At 44.6% G+C, this 13,128-nt stretch overlaps 1 protein-coding gene across 11 annotated transcripts in view; it reads right to left on the bottom strand.

The window, feature by feature from the left end:
- PHF21A (PHD finger protein 21A) overlaps positions 1-13,128 on the bottom strand; it is a 208,397-nt gene that overhangs the window by 15,815 nt on the left and 179,454 nt on the right. For all 11 annotated transcript variants that reach the window (XM_058663109.1, XM_058663112.1, XM_058663111.1 and 8 more), the window contains one exon: positions 2,630-2,728. In XM_058663109.1, coding sequence (XP_058519092.1) covers positions 2,630-2,728 — 99 coding nt within the window. The remainder of the gene's footprint in view (positions 1-2,629; positions 2,729-13,128) is intronic.

Here is a 13,128-nt window from a genome sequence, read left to right as displayed (position 1 = left end):
AAGGACACAGAAACACCCTTGACTACAATCTTCAGAATCCCAAGGAAACCTTTTTTATTTTAAAAACACAAGTAGGCACCCATCCATTGACAGCCAGAATACTCTGGCTGGAGAAAAGCAGACTTGGCCTCCCCACCACTTTCTACATCGCACACAGATGAGATACATTCCGTGGCTCCCAACGGACTGCACTCCTGCTTCTGAACATTCCTTCACAACAGAGCCAGATCCCAGGCTGGCCCTCGGCTTCTCTACTAGTACTGTGGTGTGGGGACTGTGGTACTGTGGTACTGCGGTGTGCGGACTGTGGTACTGCGGTGTGGGGACCAGAGTACTGTGGTGTGGAGAATGGGGTACTGCGGTGTGGGGACCGGAGTACTGTGGTGTGGAGAATGGGGTACTGCGGTGTGAGGACTAGAGTACTGTGGTGTGAGGACCGGAGTACTGTGGTGTGGGGACTGGGGTACTGCGGTGTGGAGAATGGGGTACTGCGGTGTGAGGACTAGAGTACTGTGGTGTGGGGACTGGGGTACTGTGGTGTGGGGACCAGAGTACTGTGATGTGGGGACTGGGGTACTGCGGTGTGGAGAATGGGGTACTGTGGTGTGAGGACTAGAGTACTGGGGTACTGTGGTGTAAGGACCGGAGTACTGTGGTGTGAGGACTAGAGTACTGTGGTGTGGGGACTGTGGTACTGCAGTGTGAGGACTGGCATTCAAAGGCACCAGCACCCTTTCTGACCCTCCACATCCGAAGTCACCTTTGCCAATTTAGATCAAGCTCACAACATATTTGGTGAAAAGCAAAAGAAAAACAAAGCTTTCCTTGTGGAATGACAGTTGTCAACAAGTTTGTCACTCCCCCCCCCCCCCAGGCAAACATATGAGCTGATTTAGTCCTCTCACAAAGGTGATGACAGTTCCAATGTGAAGGTGACCTGTCACTCTCCCTGATGGTCCCTGCTTGCCCTCGCTGCCTCACTAACATCAGATATCTGTCAGTTTCCCTTGATAAGGAAATTCTGCCAAGAGCTTGTTCTACTCTTCCAGCTGCAAATGTGTCACTAGTTTCATGGAGGGTTTTTGGAGTTTCTCAGAAAGCTGTGTGACTAGCACTACTATGGTTCAAGTGTTGATTCCTTCTTTAAAGATAAAAGTAAAAATTCATTTTGTATCAGAATTAGATTTCACACTTGTTTTAGAAAAACCCAGACTTGCTCAATAAACTGCTGCTTTAAAAAAATGACATGAGGTTTTGATAGCTTCCTGCTTCTACTTGACATGGTTTCATTACATGAATGCACTGAGAATAGAGGGAAATAGATTACTGGGCTAATAAAATCCAACCATCAGACAGTCATCATCCTATTACCTGTCCGCATCTTTCTTCTATGGTTGCCTGTGAAAAAGCATCAAACTAAAATGTTCTCATCTAAGGACCAACAGCCTCATAGTCTATATTTGTGTGGGGATCTTATGTGTTATTATGTGTATGATTCTATGTAAACTGTGCTATAGACAGAGGCTAACTATTTTCATTTCTTCATTTAAAAATTACTTATGTAAGAGGCAGAGAGAGACAGACACGAGCTTTCATGTTCTGGTTTACTCCCCAGTTGCCTACAGCCACTAGAGCTGGGCCAGACCAGTCAGGAGCCGGGAATTTGATGAAGGTCTTTCCCATGAGTGCCAGGGACCCAGTTGCTAAAGTTATCCCTACTGCCTCCCAGAGTTTGCATGAGCTGAAACCTGGAGTCAGGAACTGGAGTGGGCTTCATATCCAGGTTACCTACTCCAATATGAGCCACAGGTATCCTAACTGGCCACTTCACCGCCTGGCTAAATGTCTGCCCCTTAGCCCTACTGTAAAAAAGAAATTAAAATTCACTCTTAATTATTTGAAAGGTAGAGAGAGATTTAAAAATATCTTCCATCTGCTGTCTCATACTTTCCACATGCCTAAAACAGTTGGGGCTGAATCAGGCCAAAGACAGCAGCCAGAAACTCCAACCAGGTCCTTTATGTGGGCGGCAAGGACCAGGCCACCTACCGCCTCCCAGGTGCGTTGAATAGGAAGCTGGATTGGAAGTGGAGATCATTCAGGCCCTATGGGATGTGGTTATCCTAAGTGGTGGTTTAGCACCCTGTGCCACAATGCCTGCCCCTCACCTACTTGCATGTTTCAGTGAACTCTTCTGGAACTAATTCATTTGAGATATGGTGTTCTAATATAATACAAAGGTAGTACAAATAATGCACACTGAACAGCTGTAATCAGTAAGATAAGCAGACATTAGCTGAGTAAGCAGGACACCTGGTCAACACTGGCTGCGACACAGCACATTCAGCATTAGGAACATGGCAGGAGAACTGGGAAAACGGTGTCAGACACATTTCAGATTCCCAGCATGTGTATGCACAATGTCTGCTCAAAACTCTGCCTTTCAGACAACGGAAAGGCCCACGTACCACACGTGTGCACGCAGGACCATATTCTAAGAGGTCTGCCCTCGGCCAGCCTGATTTGGCAATCCCATTGTTGCTGAATAAGGGAGAAGCATGACGCAAGGGACCTCAAGTGACAGCGTGGGCAGAGGTCTGCTCGCCGAGCCTCGCGGACAGGGGCCTACCTGAGGGTTCTCCTCCCGTTTTGGTTTTGGTGCAGCGGGCGGGGTAATGGTACGGCTCTCGGTCTGCTTTTCCTCTGTTTCCGTGTGGGATTTAACTGTCTAGGGGAACAAGAGCAAAAGGTACTTCAGTGTTTATTTTTTCACTAAAAGAATGGAAACACACAGCAGTTTAAGCACAGTTAAGCACAGCACACACACTTAGCTTTGGAGCACATTCACAAAGGAGTCAAAGCTAGGAACTTCCTGCTGGGGTGGGGGGCATAAAATGGAAAGCCCCCTGTATTTCAGTTATTAAGTTTACTTAATACTGGAGCAAACGTGAACTATAACTCCAGACTGTATGGAAGAAAACCTGCAGCTTGATTTCTACGAAGGAGGAGGCAGAGTGTTTCTCTCTGATTTCGATGCATCCTGGGATGCGGGGTTTCTCCAGAAGCAGACCTGCTCCTTCTGCCCAGGTCCACCCCAGTCCACTTGGGGCTGAACCTCCACGGACGTTGAGAACTCATTACGTATACATTCTTCTGCTTGAGGACAAGTTGGAGGACAATGTAAGGGCGCTGGTAGAACGCCCCTTGCTTTACAGCCTGCCCACAACACTACGCAACTGCCATGAGACAGTCCTTCCCCCCTCTGCGTCCAGAGGCATCCATGCCAACAGCACAAACACCAGTTGCATCAGCAGCTGCAGACATAAATGGCAGGTCACAAACTGGTTGGCTGGGCTTGTGTGACTGTTTCCGCTGCAACCTGAGAGCTGGTTCATTTTCTAAGGTTCCCTGTAAATACTGAGATGACTTTATGGCAGCAAATATACACCTGTAAACACCAACCTAACGTACTTTTTCAAAATTGAGAAGATGACATGGGGTCTTTTTTCTTATGGTATTGCTACATACTAGAATAACAGAGGATGAATGGTCTGATTATTGCTGGGCAGGACTCATGTGAAAGCCTTCAGTCCTATACAAAAATAAAAAATCATCATACCGTGTGAGCTATTTTGTTAGATCTGAAAACCAACCCAGTCGCAAAGCTCTTTCACCTTCTTTCCCAGCCACTTCCCGTTTCTTCCCCAAGCTGCAGCCAACACCGCTGACCTGGGTTTGGTTTCGCTGTCAGTGTTCTGTTGTGTTACTCTCTCTACCCCGTAACCTGCTTCTGAGCGGGGGCTGGCTGATGCACCTCCTGCTCTGGCATCCTTCGTGCCAAGGATGGCATCTCGCACAGATCAGCGGAAGCTGACAGATCTTGAGTGAGCAACAAGACCCAACATAAGAATCACTGGAGTTCTCCCTTCTTTTCTCTCTTTCCCTCCCTCCCTGTGTTTCTGACCAGAAAGGATACACTTCCTCCATAAAACAAAGCAATGGGAAAGCTGTCTGTAGGTACACAGCTAAGGCCCTGGCTGGACAAATATTCATTTTCACAGCTCTCTGCATGAGAAGGCCACAAGGATGAGGTTGGAGGGACAGGACAAGGTCACCCACCAGGGTCTGTTGCTCCATCCCAGAGTTGTGGGAGGTCCCTGGGAGTCTCACACTCCCACTTCCGCTGAGAGGGGATGCCCCTGGGAAGGACTCGATCAGTTCCTTGCCATGGGGTTCACATTTTTGCCTCTCACTCAAGAAGAGTATAAGTTCACAACTGTCAGAGAGCACCAGAAAGTATGACAAAGAACCAAAACTTCAGGGGGAGCATCTTGCCCTCAAGAATCTCCTGCTTGGGGGAAATGAGCTGCCAGGCCACGAGCGGCAGCCTAAGGAGGCCCAAGTGGTAAGGAACCGAGCTTCCAGTCAGCAGCCAGAGAAGCAAGGCCTGCCTGCAAGCTGGGCTGAGGTGTGATTACCCAGCTCCGGCCATGAGGGTCTGTAGTCCTGGCCAACGAGTTTGACTGCAAACTTGTGAGGGCCCCTTAGCTGGAGCCACTCAGCTAAGCTACAGATCAAAAGGCAGCAGGACGACATACCTAATACTGTAGGACAAAAACCCTGTATCAACCAAGAGGCCACACCTTGCAAAAATGAAGGATAAAGGAAGATGGCTCCAGATAAACAAATGTTGTCCCTACTCGCTGCCGGTACACCTGCCCTAGAGGAAATGCTAAAGGGAGTTGTCATGTTGAGTTTAAAAAAGGCAGGCAGTAACTGAAAACTCCATGAGTAGGAACTCCAGGAAAGGTAACCACCCCGGTGAACAGCAAAGCTAGTAGTGTAATGTTTCTGATTTCTAACTTCCTCATTTTATTTCCTAAATGACTAAAAATGCCTGAGACAAGAATTATACCTTCATGTTAGCGAGTACGCAATGCAAACAGGTTTAATTTGTGACAACAGCAGAACAAGGGAGGGAGATAGTCACACAGGAGTAAAGTTTGGGAATATAAACGCAACTAAGCTAAGATCAGTTCAAACCAGATTGCTAAAATCTTATGAATGTTCATCATACTCTTCATGGGAATCATTATGAAAATATTTTCAATATATACAAAAGAGGAAATCAGAAGGTACAAAAACATCTATTAGGAAAAAAATACAAAAGTACATGCTATTGGAGGAAAGAAGAAAAAAAGACTTAAAATATGTATAAAATAAATAAAAAGTGACAAGTTCTTCATCCCCAGTAATCAATTTAAATAATGTCATGAGATTAAAATATACAATCAAAACTATATGTTGGGCCCGGCGCAGTAACCTAGTAAGTCCTTGCCTTGCCGGTGCCGGGATCTCATAAGGGTGCCGGTTCTAATGTCAGCAGCCCCACTTCCCATCCAGCTTCTTGCTTGTGGCTTGGGAAAGCAATTGAGGACTTTGGGACCCTGCACCGGCATGGGAGACCCAGAAGAAGTTCCAGGGTCCTGGCTTTGGATAGGCTGAGCTCCGGCCATTGCGGCCAAATGGGGAGTGAATTAACAGATGGAAGATCTTCTTCTTTGTCTCTCCTCCTCTTTGTATATACCTACCTTTCAATAAAAATAAATCTTTTTTAAAAAAAACTATATGTTTTCTGCTGGGTACTCTTTATAGAGCAAGACACACAGAGGGTGCAAGTGAAAGGATGAGAAGGGCTATTTCACAGAAATACGACTGAAAGGTTTTAGGGAAGGTTACTCTGCCATCAGATAAAACCAACTTGAAGCCAAAAACTGCTTCAAGAAACACAAAAGGTAAACGTATACTGACAAAATGATCAGCTCAAGAGGAAGATACACTAACTATATAGGCAGCAAGCAGAGCCCCCAAATATATGCAGCAAATATTGACAAAATGGAAGAAAAACATTTCAATAGCCCACTTCAAATAATGGCTATAACATTTACACAGAGGATTAATAAACATGCTGTAGATCTGAACCACAGCATATACCAACCAGACCTACAGGCATAAGAAGATTACTCAGCAATACACACAAATTCTTCTCAAGCATACATGTCAGTTCTCCAGGTTGGATAACTCACTAGGACACCAAACAAATCAAATTTTCAAAGACTAAAATCAGACAAAGTGTTTTCTTTCACTGTAATAGGAAGAAGCAGCTGAAAATCAGAAGGAAAACTGGAAAATTCACAAGTCTGTGAAAATTCAACAACACACTCCTAAACAGCCAAAAGGTCAAGGAAGAAATCACTTGCAAAGGTGGCGGTGCTGTGGGAGGATTGCTCAGAGGGACTTCACAGCTATTAATAAGTCTGCAGTAAAAAAGCATTCTCAGATCAACACCCTCACTGTGCATCTTAAAAACTAGAAAGAATTACAAAACTGAAGATGTCAGAAAGTAACAGATAGAGTGGAGAGAAATGAAACAAGAGAATACAATCAACAAACCAAAAGTTGTTGCTTTGAAAAGATCAACAAAATTCGACAAATTTTTAGTAAGACTTAAAAACAAAGTGAGAGATATTAGACATTATTACTAATCTCAGAAATAAAGCAATTGTAAGAGAATATTCAACAAATTAATATAGGAGAAATGAACAAATTCCTATAAACATATATACTATAAAAATGGTCTTAGGAAGAAATAGAAAACTTCAGCATAGGTACATGAGGTTGAACCAGAATAAAAATCCTTCCCAAATAAAAAAGTATGACCAAATGGCATTATTATAATGAATTCTAACATTTAAAGAGTCATCCAACATCCCTTATTAATAAAGATGTAAAAATTCTTTTTTTCTTTTTTTAAATTTACATATTTATTGCATTTCATTTATAACATCGTTTCATAGGCTCTGAGGTGCCCCCAACCCCTCCCTGTGCCCTCCCCCCATGGTGAATTACTCCACCTTATTGCAGTATTACAGTTCAAATCCAATCTTGTTTCTTTCATTGCAAGCATGTGACATGCATAGAGTCCAGCATCTTATTGTCCAGCTCAATTCAACAGTTTCTTGGGGAGACCAACTCTGGTGTGAAGGCATAGCTGGCAGAATATTGTTCCAACCAATTAAAAGCCATAACATAACATCAACAACAGTTTCCAACATTATGGGGTTAATTAACATTGTACTGAGTGACTGATATGTTAGAAAATGCGGGTTCTTAACCCAGGATGTAAAAATTCTTAACAAAACACTAGCAAGTGAATCTAACAGCATGTTGAATGATTTTAGCACAGGACTGTAATAAAATTAAAGAAGAATTTATCCCAGGAATAGTAAAATCTATGTAATATGGGGATTTAAGTTGTGGAAAATAAAATCAAAAGATAAATTTACTTTTGTATATGCATACTTTTTCCATAACACAAATATTCTTGAAGACCACTCCTCTACCACACTGAAGAGGAAAAAAAATACATGATCATCTAAATTTGCAGAGAAAAAGCAGTTGACAAAATATAATACAAAATATAATACACACACACACACACACACACAAAGGTATGACGTGAGGAGACAGATACGTTAATTAGCTTAACTGCAGTAAGCATCTCACCTTGTACGTATAAATCTAATTACTGTGTTGTGTCCCTTAAATAAATAACAACCTTTATTTCAAAAACATCCACTATCCAGTCAGGATAAAAACACTTGGAAGATAATTTCTTCGTTTCTACAAAGAGTATTTGTGAGGAAACATAGCAGACATCACACTCTGTTGGTGACACACGGTAGGCCCACTCACTTGCCAAGGACCAGGAACAAGACAAGGAAGTTCCTACCACCGCCGACTGGCATTGGGGTGGACATTCCAGCCAGAGCAATTAGGCAGGAAAGTGAAGAGTCATCCAGTTTAAGAAAGACACAAAATTACTGTATTTGCAGGTGACATGATCCTATATGCAGAAACTCTCAAAGAATCTACAAGACAATCTAGAGCCAACAGATGAGTTCAGTGAAGTTTCAGGGTACAAGACCAAGACAAAACTTAGCTGTGCATCAAAAGTCAGCATGAGGAATGTGCAGACAACTGATGGAACAGAAGATATTTGTAAATCACAGCTCTAACAAGAGTCTAATTTTACCAACCGAGAGCCAAACGACTGCAGTTAAAATCTGGAACTGAATTGGAAAAGCTATTTCTCTGGAGAAGGCATATAAACTGCCAAGAAACACGTGAGAAGCTGCTCCTCACTGTCAGTCACTAGGGGAGTGCAAGTCAGAATCACAACCACTAGGATGGCTCAAACCAAACAAGGGAAACCATAAGCACTGGGAAGGACATGGAGAAAGCAGGCTGCTCCGGCACTGCTCCTGGGATTCCCACGCAAGCTTCTGTGTGGACACCCACAGCAGGCCTAGTCACATGGCCAGAAAGTGGAAACCCTCCAAGGGCGTCAGCAGGTGAACGTACAGACTATGCTGAGCACACGTGTACACATACGACTCAGCCACCAAAAGGGAAGACGACACTGACACAGGACGTGAGGGTCAAAGAATCTCAAAAGAATAGTGCCAAGTGGAAGCAGCCAGAACCAAACGGTCATTTCCGGTATGATTCCCTACACGCAATATCCACAGCAGCCAAGTCTACTGAGAGAAGGCCACCTGCTAACTGCCAGGGGCATTGGCTGAGGTGAATGACAAGTAGCTGGTAAATGGATGCTGTTTTTATTTACTTATTCATTCATTCATTTTAAAAATATTTTTTATTTTTATTGGAAAGGCAGATTTACAGAGAGAAGGAGATACAGAGAAAAAGATCTTCTGTCTGCTGGTTCACTCCCCAAGTGGCTGCAATTGCTGGAGCTGAGCTGATCCAAAGCCTGGAGCCTGGAGCATCCTCTGGGTTTCCCACACAAGCACTGGATCCCAAGGCTCTGGGCCATCTTCCACTGTTTTCCCAGGCCACAAACAGGGAACTGGATGGAAAGTAGAGCAGCCAGAACATGAACTGACGCCCACATGGGATCCTGGTGTGTGTAAAGTGAGGACCTAGCCACTGGGCCCACCATGCAAGGTCTGGATACTGGGTTTTATTTTGGAGTTAACAAAAATGTTCTGGAACTAGACTAAGGTAGCGGTTGTACATAAATGTGGATATATTAAATGTCACTAAATAGCTCACTTAAAAAAAAAAAGATTTTATTTATTTTTATTGGAAAGTCAGATCTATGGAGAGAAGGAGAAACAAAGAGAAAGATCCTCCGTCTGCTGGTTCACTCCCCATTTGGCCGCAATGGCCGGAGCCGAGCCGATCTGAAGCCAGGAGCCAGGAGCTTCTTCCAGGTCTCCCACATGGGTGCAGGAACCCAAGGCTTTGGGCCGTCCTTGACTGCTTTTGCAGGCCACAAGCAGGGAGCTGCAAGAGAAATGGAGCAGCCGGGAAACGAACCAGCACCCATACAGGATGCTGGTGTGTTCAAGGCAAGGACTTTAGCCACTATGTTACTGCACTGGGCTTTAAATAGCTCACTTTTAAAGTGGTTAATTTTATGTGATGTGACTTTAATTTTTTAAAGAAATGAGATTAGAAAACAAAAAAGACTAATTATAAAGTTTGGTTGCTAACAGAAATTAGAATATCTTATTCAAAGTTGAAGCTGCCCTGCAGATGTTTTTTTTTTTTTTTTTTTTTCTTTTCTTTTGCCTGTTCAGTGTTTTTAAAACTAGGCATCTTTTCAAAACACACAAATTTGGGACTTCTCTCAGAAAAGTCTCTCTATGGTAACAACTGGTCACTGCCAAGAGGCAGCTGCTTCCTTGAGATGGAACACATCCCACTGCAGTTTGTCAGTCTTCCACTTTCTATTGCCAAATACTAGTACGCTTGTCTCCCTTACTATGTTACAGAGGAATTAGGAATAAAAAAAGTGCTTTCTCTTGCATTCAGATTCCCACTGAAAGCAACAAAATAAAAGTCTCCTTGTTTGTTCCTGGGCAGCTTATGCTTGCTTCACATTCATGGCTACTTGAATTTGCTAAGTCCTGGAGTGCTTTTCTTCTTATTGGTATTATAAAAGATAATAACCTAAATATTGGGCCCAGAATGATGGCCCAGTGGCTAACAAGTCATCGCTGGGATCCCATATGGGCACCAGTTTGTATTCCAGCTGCCCCGCTTCCCATCTAGCTCCCAGCTTGCGCCCTGGGAAAGCAGTGGAGGATGACCCAAAGCCCTGGGACTCTACACTCGCATGGCAGATCTGAAGGAGGCTCCTGGCTTCTGACTGGCTCAGCCCTGGGCTTTGTGGCCACTTGGGGAGTGAACCAGCAGATGGAAGATCTTTCTCTCTGTCTCTCCTCCTCTCTGTATATCTGACTTTCTGGTAAAAATAAATTAAAAAATAACCTGAATATCATAGATAAGTACAGAGTTAAATTTAACTATACATCCTAGATTTCAAATTCACCAGCTGAGATCTGGCTGCATGAAAAAAAAAGTACATGCAAATAATTACACAGTAAATGAAACCAAGTTAAGTAAACTGGGATTAAGGACAAAGCAAAATCCGGTTTGGTCACTTGGATCTGTTTTCCTTACTGCGGCATCAGGGTTAAAGCAGCCTGAGGGAAGTCCTCAACTCACATGAGGAAGTGACTGGAACCTGATCATGCATTGGATGATGGTCTCAACTTGTAAGCACTTTTTTTTGCAGGGGATGTGTGCTGCTTCCTATGAAAATCATATACATGGAAGCAGGGGCCAGGATGGCCACCTGACCGTCTTCCTGTAGAACCTTGTCCCCAACTCCATCCCAGTATTTCAGGCTTGGGGACATACATGAGATGTCTGTAGCAGGGTGTAGACAGGGTAGAGAAGTCACTTGCAATAGGCACAGTGTGGTGGAGCTAAGCTGTAGGAGTAAGCTGGAGAGGATCAGGGAAGCGGTGAGAGATGGAACACACTGGTCTGCTTCCTTGTTTCCGTCTACTTTCCGGTCGGAAACATGCTGCTGTGCTCTGAGCACCACCACCTGCTATCAGAGCCACAGTGGAATGTGGCTTCTCCTACGGAATGAGGCCAGGTAAGCAGTGAAATCACGGGTGTGGTCCAGGGTACCACCTCGGTCCTCCCCTGTGGGAAGGCCACACTCCACAGGCCCTCACAAGGTGCTGTGCTCCCTCCTCTGCGGCAGAGCCTGATGGGTGCCACATGGGTGCTGATGCCTGGTGCTGCAGAGCCAGCTCCACGCAGCGAAGGGTGGACTCACCCCTGTATGCAGACACCATGTGGGGAACAGCAGCTGGCGCTTAACACTTTTTCTTATTATTAAATCAATGATGTTATTGCCCTAAAAGAGCAGAGATCATAAAGCAGCCCACTGCACAGAGAGTGTGGGACACAGGCTTGATGATTCTATAGACAGACTCGAAGTGAAACTTCCATGGCTATTTATATTGCTTCCTTCTTGGCCCATCTTTGAGATGGCTTAACAGCTACACATGTGATCCTGGAAATGGAGCATAAGACAGGGGAAAAGGAGTAGAAAGAACTCAAGTAAGAGAATTCTGAGAATGGAATGTAGTCTAGAGACTGTGCTGACTGGGCTCACTAATGTGGCAGACTGTTATGCCAACTGGTTTGTTAAACTGAAATAGCTATGACTGAATTCCCCTATTAAAGCATAAACAAGAGAGACCATGGAATTTTCTGCTTCAATTTCTTTTTTACATTCCTAATCAGCACGAATATCTTTTAATGCTATACTTAAAATTAAAAGCTCCATGAACATGTAAGTCCAGGACATGAAAAGATGCTCAACATCTATTAAGTGGAAAAAGAGCCAGTTACTAAATTATACATTACTAGGTTCCCCCTCCCTCTTTTTATTCTTTTTTCAAGATTTATTTTATTTTAACTTGAAAAGCCAGTTACATAGAGAGGCAGGGAGAGACAGAGATAAAGATCTTCCATCTGCTGGTTCACTCCCCAAATGACCCCATGGCCAGAGCTGTGCCAGTCCAAAGCTGGGAGCCAGGAGCTTCCTCTGAGTCTTCCATGTGGGTGCAGGACCCTAAGGACTTGAGCCATCCTCCACTGCTTTCCCAGGTCATAAATATGGAGTGGGACTGGGAAGTGGAGCAGCTGGGACACGAACCAGTACCCATATAGAATATCAGTGCTGCAGACAGAGGATTAGCGTGCTATACCGCTACACTGGCCCCAAGTCCTCTAACAAAGTTGCTTTTGAATAAAGAATTTTTAAAAAGATTTATTTGTTTTTATTGGAAAGGCAGATTTACAGAGAGAACGAGAGACAGAAAGAAAGATCTGTCAACTACTGGTTCACTCCCCAAGTGGCCGCAATGGCTGAAGCTGAGCTGATCCAAAACCAGGAGCCAGGAGCTTCTTTTCGGTCTCCCATATGAGTGCTGGGTCCCAAGGCTTTGGGCCATCCTCTACTGCTTTCCAACGCCACAGCAGGGAGCTGGATGGGAAACAGAGCAGCCAGGACATGAACTGGTGCCCACATGAGATCCTGGCACTTGGAGGTAGAGGATTAGCCAGCTAAGCTATCGCATCAGGCTCCTGATTTTTTCTCTTTAAAAATGTGTGAGCATGTACAGAAAAAACTTCAGGAGGAATAGAAACTGTTAAAAACAACAAACTTGGGAGTAAAATTATACAAGAAGAAGTCGAAGAGAATTTTTAAAAATCTAAGTTTGTGCTATGAAATGGTATTTCAACACAACGACAGGGCTCATCAGTGCCCCTGGGAGCCAGCGCAGGGCACCAGGCAGATGGTCTCCAAATCCATCCCTGTCCACGCTTGTGCAGTTATGCACCTGACCCACAGTGTTTTAGTACTGCACTCCTGCTGCCAGTAAATAGAAGACGTAGGCAGATACTCTCCCAGAGTGTCCCTGGAAGCCCCTTGGGCGTGGAGCAGGCTCCCTCTCCCGTGGAACCCTGGGCAGCAGGTCTCGAAGCTGCTCTGTGGGTAAGGTTTGCTGCTTGCAGAGCTGCCCAGGGAGGGGCGTAGTGCTCGCTGCTCCCGGCTTCTCTGGGCAGCAGGAAGTCCTCACTCCCCAGCACGTGTGCGGACATGCAGCCTCAGGGTCCCTACTGTTCAACGAGGGAAAAGCCCAATCTGATGGGTGGGACACAGGACAG

Source organism: Ochotona princeps, chromosome 4 (genome assembly GCF_030435755.1).
Source record: "Ochotona princeps isolate mOchPri1 chromosome 4, mOchPri1.hap1, whole genome shotgun sequence".
Lineage (NCBI taxonomy): Eukaryota > Metazoa > Chordata > Mammalia > Lagomorpha > Ochotonidae > Ochotona > Ochotona princeps.
The sequence above is the reverse complement of the archived record's forward strand: the minus strand, read 5'-3'. Positions and strand labels throughout refer to the sequence as shown.